Raw genomic sequence first — 16,070 nt, 5'->3', positions numbered from 1 at the left:
GCCCTGGCAAAAGTCGTGAGCCGACCCCCGATGGGGAGGGGGTTGGGGGACCTCGCGGCGGGGGCCAGCCCCCGGCCGCTCATCCCGTCAAAAGGACGGCGCCGGCTTGGATGCCCCCTGCGCAGCGGGCTTGGAGGGCCCCCCTCTACCCTGTTGGTTTGGGCGTCGGGGTGGAGGTCTCGAAAAGGCCGGTGTCGATTTCTGAGGATATCGCCTAGGTGGCTGTTTAAATGGCCTCTGAGGCGAGGGCTTAGGCTTCGGGCGAACCAGAGACGCCAAAGAGCGCTCTTGGTCAGAAAGCCTCTTGGTAGCCGCCTCCAGGGAGTCGTCGAATAACTCTGACCCGACGCAGGGTAGATTGGCCAATCGCTCCTGCAGGTTGGGGTCCATCTCGAGGGTCCGTAGCCACACCAGCCGGCGCATGGCTACCGCACAAGCCGAGACCCTCGAGGCAAGCTCAAAAGCGTCATATACCGCATGAAACAGATAGAATCGTAGTTGGGACAGGTTCGACGCAAAAGTGGCAAACCTATCCCTGTGTGAATCCGGGATCACCCCCTGAAAATCTGGCAGATCCTTGACCATTGATCTGAGGTAGGAAGAATAGGCGAAGGCATAGTTGAGGACCCTCGTGGCCATCTGGGAATTAGCATACAGACGACGGCCGAATTTATCGAGGGTCCGACCCTCTCTCCCAGGGGGGACAGCAGCCGAAACTCTAGAAGGCTGCGAACGCTTAAGAGCCGACTCCACCAGGAGCGACTGATGGGAGAGTTGTCCCTTGTCAAACCCCTTAGGGGGTAGAGTCCGGTATTTGGATTCCATCTTGGTGGGCACTACCGCCACTGTAAGAGGGGTCTCAAGGTTCCGCAGCAAGGTCTGAAGGAGGACCTTGTTAAGCGGGAGGCGGGGGGATTCCCGCTGAGGGGCAGGAGAATCCTGTTCCTCCAAAAATTCTTTGGTATAGTGTGACCCTGCCGACAGGTCCACCCCCAAAGCCCTCGCCATGTCATGGACAAACTTGGAAAAAGAAGACGTCCGTGCAGGCGGGGAGGGTGACCGAGACTTCTCAACGGAGCCGAAGGGAGAGGCCTGGCGAGAATACCCGACCTGCCCCCCGGACCCCGAACCCCAGGAGGCACGATCTCGTGACCTCGAGGGGGTCGGGGACATAGTCCGCCGAAGAGACCCCCTGGGGGAACCCCCCGGGGTACGGGGTATGGAGGCCCGTCCCTTCCGCCTCGGAGGCACGGGAACTCTCCCGGATCGGGGACCGTAAGAGATCGGGGTTGTCGAGGCGGAGTTCCTCGACACGCAAAGCCCCGCCCTCGGGCGTCGTCGAGCGATGACTCCTCAGAGGCGAGGCTCGAGACCGCTTGGCCTTTTTGAGGCGGTGTTTCGCCCGAGGCTTGCTCGAGGGCGAGGAACCCCGTGAAGACCTCGGGGACGAGACCGAGGAGATCCGGCGTACCCGGCGCTGCTTGTCTCGGGACCGCACACTGACCTCAGGCTGTCTCACCGAGGTCGGATCCGAGGGAAGCGTCGAGGTCGAGGCCGAGGGAGCTTCGGCCGCTGAAAGGCCGGTGCCCGAGGCCGAGGTCGCCAACTGCGGGGCCGCAGAGACCGAAGTCGAGGCCGAAGCCTGCTGCAAGGTCTCAATGGCCCCGGAGAGCTCCGAGGAAATTAAAGCGCGAAGCAATTCCTGGAACGCCGGGATCGTGAGACCCGGAGGCAACACCTGGGGGCGCTCCGCAGAGGGCGACCTCGGTTTCGAGTATTCCCTCGGGGCTAACCCCTTCGACACCTTGGACTGGGCCGAGGTCGACGGTCCCGCCGACGAAGAGCCCGAGGATGGCTTCCTGGCAGATGAAACTGAGGAAGGAAGTGGAGACTTACCCGGGGCTTGCTTCTGCGAGGCAACCGGCTTCGAGGTAGCCGAGGGGTCTGAAGTCGAGGCCGAGGTCGAGGCCGGGGCCGAAGCCGAGGCCGAGCTCGAGGCCTTCCCCGTCGGGGTATCGACGGCGAAGAGATCAGCCATACGGGCCTTGCGACGAGTAAGGGCCCGTTTCTGGAAGGTGGCACACTTAGGGCACGATGCTGTCGGGTGATGGGGCCCCAAACACCTTAGGCAGCACCTGTGAGGGTCAGTGATGGACAAAAGCCTATCACACCTACCACACTTCTTAAATCCCGTTACGGGCCGGGACATGGGCCCAAAACAAGGCCGGGAACAAACGAGGTTCCTCGGCCACGGCTACCGGGAGCCCCCGGAGCGAACGGAAAAGTTAGATTTTTTTTTTTTTTTTTTAAAAGAAAACAAAGAAAGAAAACACAAATAACGCAGCGACCGCGTCGAAATTCCGCACACAGCCGCGGCGACAGAAGGCAATACGAGCACAAATTATCCACAGGGCTTCTGGCTCCGCGGATGAAAATGAACTGAGGACCACGAGGTGGAGATGCGCCCTCTAGTGGGCCAGAAGGCTAGCACATGCGTGATGCAGTGTGCAAACTTGAAACTTCTAGCAAGTTTGCTTGAAAAGCTGTCCGCGCTGGGGCTCCGTAGATGACGTCACCCATGTGTGAGAATATCATGCCTGCTTGTCCTGGGATAACTCTGTCCTCGAGAGCCGTATTCCAATCGGCTTTTCAGGACTTCCCCAATGAATATGCATTGAAAGCAGTGCATGCAAATAGATCTCATGCATATTCATTGGGGAAATCCTGAAAACCCGACTGGAATACGGCTCTCGAGGACCGGAGTTCCCTACCCCTGGGTTAGGGTTCCATTGCCCCATATTAGTCAGATTGTGAGCCCACTGGGTCAGCTAGGGAGAAGTACTTGAATGTAAACCACTTAGGCTACACGTAGTGTATAAAAACCAACATAAATAAATCTCTTAAGTCAATGGTGTCAAGAAGGATTCTCTTTTAGTAGGTCGAGTGAGATTACTCAGGTCTTTAGGGCACAGAGCTCTTTCACTCTCTCAGAGCCAGACATGCCATTTTAAGGGTGGTGAGCTGCAGTCTACTGTACCTGCTATGTTTCCTAGAGCCCAGACTGCCTGCTCACTGATGTGCGAGTGAGGAGACGGTAAGAGGGAAATAAATGCCGGGATGGCCCCTCCATCTACAACAGCTTTGGTCTGCTCAGATGTCCCAGAGGCTATGTTGGTAAGAGCCCAGGAAGCTTCAAACTGAATAGGGCTACAGTCCACGCGGCCCAAGAACGACACAAACTTGGGAATCAACCCAGCCCGAATGATGCTGTCTATAGGTGGCTGTTTCTCTCTGGACAGAAGTTTCCTAACCAGGGTAGATAGGAAAAAAAAAAGCCACATTAAGGATCAGAGCCAAACCTTCATGCACCAGAGCCGTTCTGGAGTACTGCAGTATTGAATCTTGTTTTCTTCATTGTTCGGATCAATGTTTCTCGACTCTGTCCTTGGTCAGTTAGGTTTTTAGGATACCCACAAAAATTATGCATGAAATATTTGCATGCAGCTCCTCCTTGCTGTGCAAATCTCTCATATGCATATAAATTTATTTACCATAATTCATTTCTATCCCATTGTCTCCAAAGAGCTCAGAACGAGTTACAGGTTAAACATACATAAGTTTACGATACAAGTTTTAGCCTATCTTGACACATACTAGGGGTCTTATATTAATACTAGTGTTTAAGCCCGTTACATTTTTTTTTTTTTTTTTAAATCTTTATTCCTTTTTATTTCTTTCAACAAGTGTACAGTATTATTACAATTAATTTACATAACACACTTGGCATTCTTAAATAATATTATTATACATGTTTTTATTCCCCCCCACCTCCCACCCTTTTCCATATCAATAAAATATTCCTTCCAAATTTATATATAATTATACATCCCTTTTTGATAATACAATTAATCTGACATGAAATCTGTCCCTCCCCCCATCCTTCTTCCTCAAACACTTTAAACATTTTATTATACCCAGTAATGCACAACAATAAATATCCCATCCTATTACATATATCTCATTTTTCATAACAACATATTTCCAATATTTTTCCCTCCCTATCCCTCCCATTTCTATATATTATCCCCTAAGGAAAAAGAATAAACTTTACTCGTTATAATATTCAATTAATGGCCTCCACACCTCTTGAAATCTTTTAAAATACCCTCTCTGTATCGCAAGAAATCTTTCCATCTTATACATATGACAAACTGAGTTCCACCAAAAATTACAATTCAATCTAGAACAGTCTTTCCAATTAGTTGTTATCTGTTGAATTCCCACTCCCGTAAGAATCAACAATAATTTATTGTTTGCTGCAGATATTTGGCATTTGGCCCTCATACACATTCCAAAAATCACTGTGTCATAGGATAAAGCCACATGACTCTCCATCAACATATTAACTTGATCCCATATTGATATCCAAAATGCCTGAATACATGAACAATAAAGCACAGTTACTTACCGTAACAGGTGTTATCCAGGGACAGCAGGCAGATATTCTTAACGCATGGGTGACGTCACCGACGGAGCCCCGGTACGGACCTTTTTAACTAGAAAGTTCTAGTTGGCCACACCGCGCATGCGCGAGTGCCTTCCCGCCCGACGGAGGAGAGCGTGGTCCCCAGTTAAGATAAGCCAGCTAAGAAGCCAACCCGGGGAGGAGGGTGGGACGTAAGAATATCTGCCTGCTGTCCCTGGATAACACCTGTTACGGTAAGTAACTGTGCTTTATCCCAGAACAAGCAGGCAGCATATTCTTAACGCATGGGTGACCTCCAAGCTAACAGAGAGGGAGGAGGGATGGTTGGCCATTAGGAAAATAAATTTTGTAGCACAGATTGGCCAAAGTGTCCATCCCGTCTGGAGAAGGCATCCAGACAGTAGTGAGTAGTGAACGTGTGAACTGAGGACCAAGTGGCAGCCTTGCAGATTTCCTCGATGGGCGTGGAACGGAGGAAAGTCACAGAAGCAGCCATAGCTCTGACCCTGTGGGCCGTGACAGCACCTTCCAGTGAGAGACCGGCCCGAGCATAACAGAACGCAATACAGGCAGCAAGCCAGTTGGAAAGCATCCGTTTAGAGACAGGACGACCTGGACGGTTAGGATCGAAGGTCAGAAAGAGCTGAGGGGACGAGCGGTGAGCCTGGTACGGTCAAGGTAGTATGCAAGGGCACGCTTACAATCCAGCGTGTGCAATGCCTGTTCCCCAGGATGAGAATGGGGTTTAGGGAAAAAGACAGGCAACACAATGGACTGGTTGAGGTGAAAAGCCGAGACCACCTTGGGAAGGTATTTAGGATGGGTACGCAGAACCACCTTGTCATGGTGAAAAACAGTGAACGGTGGATCGGCGACCAGTGCGTGCATCTCACTAACCCTCCTGGCAGAGGTGATGGCAATGAGGAAAAGCACCTTCCATGTTAGAAGTTTGAGCGAAGTTGTGGCAAGAGGCTCAAAAGGGGGTTTCATGAGGGCTGATAAAACCACATTCAGGTCCCAGACAACAGGAGGAGGCTTCAGAGGTGGTTTGACATCGAAGAGGCCTCTCATGAACCGGGAAACCAGTGGATGAGCTGTGAGGTTTTCCGAGGATAGGCTCATGAAACGCAGTGATGGCACTGAGGTGGACTCTGATTGAGGTAGACTTGAGGCCAGCGTCAGACAGAGAGAGCAAATAGTCCAGTACAGTTTCCACCGCTAATGAGGTGGGATCGTGATGATGCAGTAGACACCAAGAGGAGAACCTGGTCCACTTCTGATGGTAACATTGGAGGGTGGCCGGTTTCCTGGAGGCATCTAAAATGCGACGGACAGGCTGAGACAGATTCTCTGGAGAGGTCAGCCCGAGAGAAACCAAGCTGTCAGGTGGAGCGAGGACAGGTTGGGATGTAGTAGAGACTGATGCTGCTGTGTAAGTAGAGTAGGAAACACAGGAAGAGGAATGGGCTCCCTGGAGCTGAGCTGGAGCAGGAGGGAGAACCAGTGTTGGCGAGGCCACCGAGGAGCGATGAGAATCATGGTGGCTCTGTCCCTGCGGAGTTTGAATAACGTCCACAACATCAGAGGCAGTGGAGGAAAGGCATAGAGGAACCGATCCGTCCAGTCGAGCAGGAATGCATCTGGGGCCAGACGATGAGGAGAGTAGAGTCTGGAGCAGAACTAGGGCAGCTGATGGTTGTGAGGAGATGCAAAGAGGTCCACCTGAGGAGTGCCCCAGAGAGTGAAGATGGAGTGGAGTGTGGGAGGATCCAAGGTCCACTCGTGAGGTTGAAGGATGCGGCTGAGATTGTCGGCCAGAGAGTTCTGTTCGCCCTGGATATAGACGGCCTTGAGGAAGAGACTGCGGGCCATGGCCCAGGTCCAGATGCGGATGGCCTCCTGACAGAGGAGGGGGAGATCCGGTGCCGCCTTGCTTGTTTATGTAATACATGGCGACTTGGTTGTCTGTGCACAGGAGAAGAACCTGAGGGTAGAGAAGGTGCTGGAAGGCCTTGAGAGCATAGAACATGGCTCTCAGTTCCAGGAAATTGATGTGATGTAGACGCTCCTGAGGGGTCCAGAGACCCTGGGTGCGCAGATCTCCCAGGTGAGCTCCCCACGCATAGGGGGAGGCATCCGTGGTGATGATCCTGGAGTGAGGGGGCAGATGAAAGAGGAGACCCCTGGAAAGATTTGAGGAGTTCAACCACCATTGAAGAGATTGCTGAAGAGACGATGTCACAGAGATGGGATGAGAAAGACGATCCATGGTCTGTGACCATTGGTTGGCCAGAGTTCATTGAGGTGTCCGGAGGTGGAGTTGTGCCAGAGGAAGCACATGGACCGTCGAGGCCATGTGGCCCAGGAGGATCATCAGATGCCGAGCTGGAATAGAGCGACAAAGGAGCACCTGACGGCAGAGATGGAGCAGGGTCCGTTGGCGGTCGGAGGGAAGAAACGCCCTCATCAGAGTGGTGTCGAGAACTGCTCCAATGAACTGAAGTCGCTGTGTGGGAAGCAGATGCGACTTGGGGTAGTTGATCTCGAATCCCAGGAGATGGAGGAAAGAGATGGTGTGTTGAGTGGCTTGTAGCACAAGCAGAGACGTAGGTGCTTTCACCAACCAATCGTCCAAGTAGGGGAACACCTGGAGGTTGTGAGACCTGAGGAAGGCTGCCACCACAATAAGGCACTTGGTGAACACCCTGGGCGATGATGCGAGGCCAAAGGGTAGCACTTTGTACTGATAGTGGCGGTGCTGTACCTGAAATCGGAGGTAGCGACGTGAAGTCAGATGGATTGGAATGCGAGTGTAGGCCTCTTTGAGGTCCAGGGAACATAGCCAGTCGTGTTGAGAGAGAAGAGGGTAAAGCGTGGCCAGGGAGAGCATCCTGAACTTTTCCTTGACCAGACACTTGTTGAGGTCCCTGAGATCGAGGATGGGACGGAGGTCTCCCGTCTTCTTGGGTACCAGGAAGTAGCGGGAGTAGAATCCCTGACCCCTTTGGTCTGGGGGAACTTCTTCGATGGCATTGAGAAGAAGGAGGGATTGGATCTCCCTCAGGAGGAGTGGAGTTTGGGAGGAATGAGAAGCAGACTCTACGGGAGGATTGTCTGGTGGAAGAGTCTGGAAGTTGAGGGAGTAGCCGTGGCGGATGATGTTGAGTACCCACTGGTCTGATGTGATGACCTCCCAACGGTTGAGAAAAATTGTGAGGCGGCCTCCGATAGGTTGAGGAAGAGGCACCGAGGATTGGAGACTGGCTATGCTCTGGAGAAAAGAGTCAAAAGGGCTGAGATGGTTTCGACTGCGGGAGAGGCTTGGCCGGTTGGTGAGACTGTGAACGTGCTTGAGATTGGTGCTGCTGACGAGGTCGGCGAGGCTGTTGATGCTGAGGCGGGTTGAGGGGTCTGGCCGAAAACCTGCGTTGGTAGGAAGACTGTGTTTGTAGGGGCGAGCAGATGGAGTCTTCTTTTTGGGTTTGATCAGGGTATCCCACCTGGTCTCGTGTGCCGAGAGTTTCTGGGTAGTTGAGTCCAGGGACTCCCCAAAGAGTTCATCACCAAGACAAGGTGCGTTGGCTAGGCGGTCCTGGTGATTGATATCAAGGTCAGAAACCCTCAGCCAGGCCAAGCGCCTCATGGCGACAGCCATGGCAGAGGCTCGAGAGGTTAGTTCAAAAGAGTCATAAATGGATCTCACCATAAATTTCCGGAGTTGGAGTAAGCTGGAAATTTGCTGTTGAAAAATCGGGATCTTACGCTCAGGGATGTACTTTTGGATGGAGGAGAGTTGTTGCACCAAATGCTTCAGATAGAAGGAGAAGTGGAAGGTGTAATTATTAGCTCTGATGGCAAGCATGGAATTTTGATAAAGGCGCTTGCCAAATTTATCCATCGTTCTGCCTTCTCTGCCAGGAGGTGTGGAGGCATAGACACTTGAACCCTGGGTTTTCTTTAAGGTGGACTCCACAAGAAGGGATTCATGGGGCAGTTGAGGTTTATCGAACCCCGGGATAGGAATGACCCTGTACAAACTATCCAATTTTCGAGGGGCACCCGGTACTGTGAGGGGGTTTTCCCAATTCTTGTAAAAAGTTTCCCGTAAGATGTTGTGTACGGGTAACTTTAAAAATTCCTTGGGAGGTTGTTCGAAGTCCAGGGCGTCAAGGAAAGCCTGGGATTTCTTAGAGTCGGACTCTAAAGGGATAGATAGAGCTGCCGACATTTCCCTTAGAAATTTTGTGAACGAGGACTGTTCAGGTTTGGAACTGGTATCGACCATCGAGGGTTCCTCGTCTGTTGATGAAGCCTCATCATCGGTACCGGGTGGGGATTCTTCCCATAAGTCCAGGTCCCTGACGTCGGTGTGCACGGGGCGGGACGGTGGTACGGACGGCTCAGTGTGGCGAGTCTTAGAGAGAGATTTGCCAGAGCGCATCGAGACGGTACCGGTGGAAGAAGACCGGTGCCGGTCCTGGTCACGGGGGGACTGTTGTCGGTCTCGATGTCGGGGAGGGTCTGCATCAGAGCGGGGTTGCACCGGAGGATGAAGTGGTTCAGCCGCGAGTACCGGCATGGAGGTGTTCAACGGTACCGATGGTGTCGACACCGGTGGTATGGTGCGAGGCTCGGGCCGGTCCGGTACCGGAAGGAGCGGGGCCAATATTGCGGGCAACAAGTGCTGGAGTTGCTGTTGAAGTTGTTCCTGCAATTGACTATGGAGTATGGCCGCAATGCGGTCGTCCAGAGGAGGCACCGGTACCGCTTTTTTCTTTTTCGGTACCATAGGTGCCGCTCCATGCCCCGGCGATGAGGAGGCCGATGACGAGGCACTCACCGAGATTGGGGCGGAGCGTTTGCGGGGTCGGCATGATGCCGGGAGGACCGGCGTCGCCGGTGTGGCAGGAGGGCGCTCAAGGGAAGTGGAAGGCTTCTTAGCCAGCTTACCTGGTGCCAGCGACCCCGAGGATGGATCAGGCGGCGTCAAAGTAGTCGGTGCCGACTTTTGTGGTGCCGATGACGGCGCGGCCGATTCCATGGCAGACCCGGTACTGAACAGGATGTTCTGTTGGATCTGCCTATTTTTCAATGTACGCTTTTTAAGAGTAGCACAGCGGGTGCAGGTGTCAGCCCGATGCTCTGGACCCAGGCACTGTAGGCACCAATTGTGTGGGTCAGTGAGAGATATCGGGCGTGCACACCGCTGGCACTTCTTAAAGCCCGGCTGAGGGGGCGTGAAGGGAAATACGGCCTCCGCAAAATCAAAACCGGAGGCCTGTATGGTGACAACAGGCCCCGCTGGGGCCGGCCCGAAAAATAAGAGAAAATAAAGTTTTGGGTTTTTTTTACAAAAAAATAACGAAAAAGAAACCCGAAGGGAAAAAGAACAAAAAAGGAAGAGAATTTCGCGAGCGGGAAGGCAAAATCTGAAATTTCAACGGCCGTTGAAACACATGCGTCTTCTTCGCTCCGCGGAAACGAAGAAACTGGGGACCACACTCTCCTCCGTCGGGCGGGAAGGCACTCGCACATGCGCGGTGCGGCCAACTAGAACTTTCTAGTTAAAAAGGTCCGTACCGGGGCTCCGTCGGTGACGTCACCCATGCGTTAAGAATATGCTGCCTGCTTGTCCTGGGATAAAATAAAAGATGGTCTAGAGTTCCAACTTCAATTTTACATTAACGGGTGCTAGAATATATGCCTGTCTTTCTTTATTTATGTCTCTCTCCCTGCTCCTGTCTCTTTCTTCCTTTCTCTCTCCCTGGCACCCTTTGTCTGTCTGTCTTTCTTTCTATATGTCTCTATGGTCGCCTATCTGTCTTTATTTACGTCTGTCTCTCTCCTCTTGCCTCCTTTGTCTGTCTGTATTTCTTTCTATCTGTCTCTCTCTCTCCCCCCCCCCACTTTCCTTTGCAGAAGCAGCAGCGGTATTTCCCTTCCCCTCCAGGTCCCTGTGAAGTAGTAGCAGCATTTCCCCCACCCCCTTCTCTCCCCCTCACTTTCCTTTGCAGAAGCAGCAGTGATATTTCCCTTCCCCTCCAGAAGAATGTAACCGCTTGCCTGGACAGACTCATCAAGTCCCGTGACCACTTCCCCATGATTCTCATCCACGTCGGAACCAACGACACTGCCAGGAGCACCCCAGAGAGCATACCTTAAGACTTCAGAGCCCTGGGTGAGAAGCTGAGGAGGATGGATGCGCAGGTGGTATTCTCCTCGATCCTCCCAGTAAGGGGCAAGGGCAGTGCCAGGGAGGATTGCATCCAGAGGGCAAATGACTGGCTGCAGGGATGGTGCAAGGAGATGAACTTTGGGTTCTTGCACCATGGAGAGGAATTGCAAGGACTACAGAGACCAGACGGGTTACACCTGACCAGAAGAGGGAAGAAAGTCCTTGGACACCGTCTAGCACGCCTACTACACAGGGTTTTAAACTAGGTAAGTTGGGGGAGGGTAAGGGCACAAACAACCTACCTGGCGAGCTAAGCTGACAATACTTTTTTGAGACTAAAGTAAGTAAACACCGATCTGGGTAAGGGGAGAGTATACACACTTTCGAGTCTGGGGTTGGCTCACATTATAATTCTGGGTCTAAGGGGAGTACACATTGTAATTCTGGGTCTAGGGGAGTCCAGCGAGAGAACACACATTGCAAATTGTACTAAAGGAGTTCAAGTTTTGATAGCATTCCACACCGCAGGCTGTTGAACAAACTAAAATCGATGGGATTAGGGGATACATTCACTACATGGGTAAGGGATTGGCTAGATGGTAGGCTTCAAAGGGTGATGGTAAACGGTACCCCCTCCAAAACGTCAGTAGTGACGAGTGGAGTACCTCAGGGCTCCGTCTTAGGGCCGATTCTATTCAATTTATTCATAGGAGATTTGACCCAAGGGCTTAGAGGAAAAGTATCACTGTTTGCCGACGACGCCAAACTATGCAACATAGTAGGCAAAAGCAGTGTGCCTGACTTTATGACGCAGGACCTACGGCAGCTGGAACAGTGGTCATCAACTTGGCAGTTAGGCTTCAATGCTAAAAAATGTAAAGTAATGCACCTAGGCAAAAAAAATCCACACAGAACTTACACACTAAATGGTGAAACCTTGTCCAGGACCACGGTGGAACGTGATTTAGGAGTGATCATTAGCAATGATATGAAGGTTGCCAATCATGTGGAAAAGGCTTCGTCCAAGGCAAGACAAATGATGGGCTGCATACGTAGGGGTTTTGTCAGCAGAAAACCTGAAGTCATAATGCCACTGTACAGATCAATGGTGAGACCTCATCTCGAGTATTGTGTTCAATTCTGGAGACCACTCTACCGGAAAGATGTGTTGAGAGTTGAGTCGGTTCAGCGAATGGCTACCAGGATGGTCGTGGGGCTCAGGGATCTCACGTATGAAGAAAGGTTAAAAAAACTACGGATGTACTCACTGGAGGAGCGAAGAGAGAGGGGGGACATGATTGAGACCTTTAAATATATCACGGGGCGTATAGAGGTGAAAGATGATATCTTCAGTCTTACAGGGCCCACGGTAACCAGAGGACACTCGCTGAAAATCAGGGGAGAGAAATTTCAAGGTGATGTTAGGAAGTACTTCTTCACTGAAAGGGTGGTCGATCATTGGAACGAGCTGCCTCAGCAGGTGATTGAGGCCAACAGCGTATCAGATTTTAAGAGAAAATGGGATATTCATGTGGGATCTATAGGGGAGTAAGAATCAAGGAATGGGTCATTGGTATGGGCAGACTCGTTGGGCTATGGCCCTTTTCTGCCGTCAATTTCTATGTTTCTATGTTTCTAAGTAGCCCAAGTGGGAATACCCCCACAGGGTACACACATTTCTGAGCCTGGGATAGGAACACACTGTAGTTCTGGGTCTGGGGAGTCCGGGATAGGTGCACGTTGTAACTCTGGGTCTAGGGAAAGTACAAAACATGCGAATAATGCTAAAGGTGTCCAAGTAGCTCAAGCGGGAACATCCCCACTGAGACATAACAAACATACAACATGGAGGGCTATGTACGTAAACGCCCACAGTCTGGGAAACAAGATCCTGGAATTAGAAACAGAAATGAGGAATGCCGACATGGATGTGGTGGCGATATCTGAGACCTGGCTCACGGACTCCCACGAGTGGGACATGGTCATACCGGGTTACAACTTGCTTCGCCAGGACAGGGAGGGCAAAATGGGAGGAGGTGTAGCATTATATACTAAAGATGACATTAAGGTCACCAGAATCACAGATGTCCACTACACTGGGGAATCCCTTTTGGTAAATTTGGCCAGAGGGAAGGACAAATGCCTGTATCTTGGCATAGTTTACAGACCCCCAAGACAACAGGATGACCTAGATATGGAATTAATCGGAGATATAGAGAATATCACCATGCGTGGGGACAAAGTATTGTTAGGTGACTTCAACATGTATGATGTGGATTGGGACACGCTTTCCTCTGCTTCCGGCAGCAGCAGGAGGCTATTAAACTCTATGAAGGGAGCAAGACTCAGGCAACTGGTGTTGGAACCAACAAGGGATCAGGCAATACTGGACCTGATACTTACCAATGGAGAAAGTGTCACAGAGGTCTTGGTGGGCGACACATTGGCCTCCAGTGACCACAACATGGTATGGTTCAATCTCAGGAAAGGTTTCACTAAATCTACCACACTGACCAAGGTCCTCAAATTCAAGGACACAAACTTCAAAGAAATGGGAATCTTCGTTCACCAAGTGCTACAAAGCCAAGCAAAAATCGATAACGTGGAAGAAATGTGGTCGACTTTGAAAGCCACCATACAAGAAGCAACAACCCGCTATGTTAAATCAGTAAGTAAACTGAGAAGGAACAATAAGCCACAGTGATTCTCTGCGGAGATTTCGGACCTCATCAAGGAGAAGAAAAAAGCATTCATCTCTTACAAACAATCAGGGAAACAGGACTCTAGGGAAGTCTATCTGGCCAAGTCAAAAGCCGTCAAAAAAGCAGTTGGGGAGGCCAAATTCCGCATGGAGGAGTCTCTAGCGAAGAACATCCAGAAAGGAGATAAACCCTTCTTCAAGTATATCAGTGACAGAAATAAGAACTCAGGCGGGATAGTACGTCTTAGGAAACCAGACGGAGACAATGTAGAAGCGGACTCGGAAAAAGCCCAACTGTTAAATGAATACTTCTGCTCAGTCTTACGCGAGGCGCCAGGACTCGGCCCTCAGCTACAGACACGGGTTGATTGCAGATGACCCATTTAGTAATTTAGAGTTTACACTCAGCGGTGTCTACTGCGAGCTGTCAAAGCTTAAGGTTAACAAGGCAATGGGGCCTGACAACCTACACCCCAGGGTGCTCAGGGAGTTGTGTGATGTTTTGGCGGAACCGCTATCCGCGCTCTTCAATCTTTCCCTTAGTACGGGTAACGTCCCGTTGGACTGGAAGACAGCTAACGTCATTCCACTCCACAAGAAAGGCTCCAAGATGGAGACAGCAAACTACAGACCGGTGAGTCTCACATCAATAGTGTGCAAACTAATGGAAACTCTAATCAAACGCCAATTGGATACGATCCTGAACGATGAGAATCTACGGGATCCCCGTCAACATGGATTTACTATGGGGAGATCCTGCCAATCCAACCTGATCAGCTTCTTTGACTGGGTAACGAGGAAGCTGGATGTTGGATGCAGGGCTCGGTTCTGGGCCCGATCCTATTCAACATCTTTATAAGAGACTTGGCAGAAGGTCTGCGAGGTAAAATAACATTATTCGCCTGGGGTTTGTCAAACCCCGGGATAGAGATGACCATGTAGAGACTATCCAGTTTTCTAGGGGCCCCCGGTACCGAGAGAGGGTTCTCCCAATTCTTGTAGAAAGTTTCCTGTAAGATGTCGTGGACGGGTAACTTTAGAAATTCTTTGGGGGGTTGCTCGAAGTCTAGGGCATCTAAGAAAGCCTGTGACTTCTTAGAGTCAGATTCTAATGGGATAGAGAGAGCCGCTGACATTTCCCGAAGAAATTTGGTGAACGAGGATTGTTCAGGCTTGGAACCGGTATCGATTGTGGAGGGCTCCTCGTCAGTTGAAGAAGCCTCATCGTCGGTACCGGGTTGGGATTCTTCCCAGAGGTCCGGGTCCCTGACGTCGGTGTGTATAGGACGGGACGGTGGTGTGGATGGTTCTGCGTGGCGAGTCTTAGAGAGAGATTTGCCAGAACGCATGGAGACGGTACCGGGGGAAGAGGAGCGGTGCCGGTCTCGGTTTCGGGGGGCTTGGCGACAGTCCCGATGTCGGAGAGGATCGGCATCAGAGTGTAGTTGCATGAGAGGGTTGATGGGTTCCGCCGCGAGCACCGGCATGGAGGTGTTTAATGGTACCGATGGAGTCGACTCCGGTGGTATGGTGCGAGGCTCGGGCCGGTCCGGTACCGGAAGGAGCGGGGCCAATATTGTTGGCAACAGGTGCTGTAGTTGTTGCTGTAGTTGCTCCTGTAATTGAGTTTGGAGTATGGCCGCAATGCGGTCGTCCAGAGGCACCGGTACCGCTTTTTTCTTTTTCGGTACCATAGGTGCTGCTCTACGCCCCGGCGATGAGGAGGCCGATGACGAGGCACTCACTGAAATCGGGGCGGAGCGTTTACGGGGTCGGCTAGATGCCGGGAGAACTGGTGTCGCCGTCGTGGCAGGAGGGCGCTCAAGGGAAGTGGAAGGCTTCTTAGCCGGCTTACCTGACGTCATCGACCCCGAGGAAGGATCAGGCGGTGTGGAGGTAGTCGGTGCCGACTTTAGCGGCGCCGTCGATGGTGTGGCAGACTCCATGGCAGATCCGGTGCCAAAAAGGATGTTCTGCTGGATCTGCCTATTCTTTAACGTACGTTTTTTAAGAGTAGCACAGCGGGTGCAGGTGTCAGCCCGATGCTCTGGACCCAGGCACTGTAAGCACCAATTGTGCGGGTCAGTGAGAGAGATCGGGCGTGCACACCGCTGGCACTTCTTAAAACCCGGCTGAGGGGGCATGAATGGAAACACGGCCTCCGCAAAATCAAACCCGGAGGCCTGTATGTTGGCAACAGGCCCCGCCGGGGCCGGCCAGAAAAATAAGGAAAAGACAAATTAAAGAATTTTTTTTTTTTTTTTTTTAGACGAAAAAGAAATCTGAAGGGAAAAAAGCAAAAAAGGAAGAAAATGACGCGAGCGGGAAGGCAAAGTACAATATTTCAACAGCCGTTGAAAGCACATGCGTCTTCTTCGCTCCGCGGAAACTAAGAAACTGGGGACCACGCTCTCCTCCGTCGAGCGGGAAGGCACCCGCACATGCGCGGTGCGGTCAACTAGAACTTTCTAGTTATAAGTGTCCGTACCGGGGCTCCGTAGGTGACGTCACCCATACATTAAGAATATGCTGCCTGCTTGTCCTGGGATAATAACATTATTCGCCGATGATGCCAAACTAAGCAATGTAGTGGGCAAAAGCACAACAGACATAAATTCAATGTCTGACAACATGATGCACGACCTACTCCTACTGGACGCTGGTCTAGGTCCTGGCAACTTAGCTTCAATGCCAAAAAATGCAAAGTC

At 51.5% G+C, this 16,070-nt stretch overlaps 1 protein-coding gene across 1 annotated transcript in view; it reads right to left on the bottom strand.

The window, feature by feature from the left end:
* The window catches only part of KPNA2 (karyopherin subunit alpha 2), a 78,227-nt gene that overhangs the window by 39,821 nt on the left and 22,336 nt on the right, over nucleotides 1-16,070 (bottom strand). The window contains exon 5 of the mRNA XM_033961785.1: nucleotides 3,038-3,306. Within this exon, the coding sequence (XP_033817676.1) occupies nucleotides 3,038-3,306 (269 nt within the window). The remainder of the gene's footprint in view (nucleotides 1-3,037; nucleotides 3,307-16,070) is intronic.

Source organism: Geotrypetes seraphini, chromosome 10, assembly GCF_902459505.1.
Source record: "Geotrypetes seraphini chromosome 10, aGeoSer1.1, whole genome shotgun sequence".
Classification (NCBI taxonomy): domain Eukaryota; kingdom Metazoa; phylum Chordata; class Amphibia; order Gymnophiona; family Dermophiidae; genus Geotrypetes; species Geotrypetes seraphini.
The sequence above is the reverse complement of the archived record's forward strand: the minus strand, read 5'-3'. Positions and strand labels throughout refer to the sequence as shown.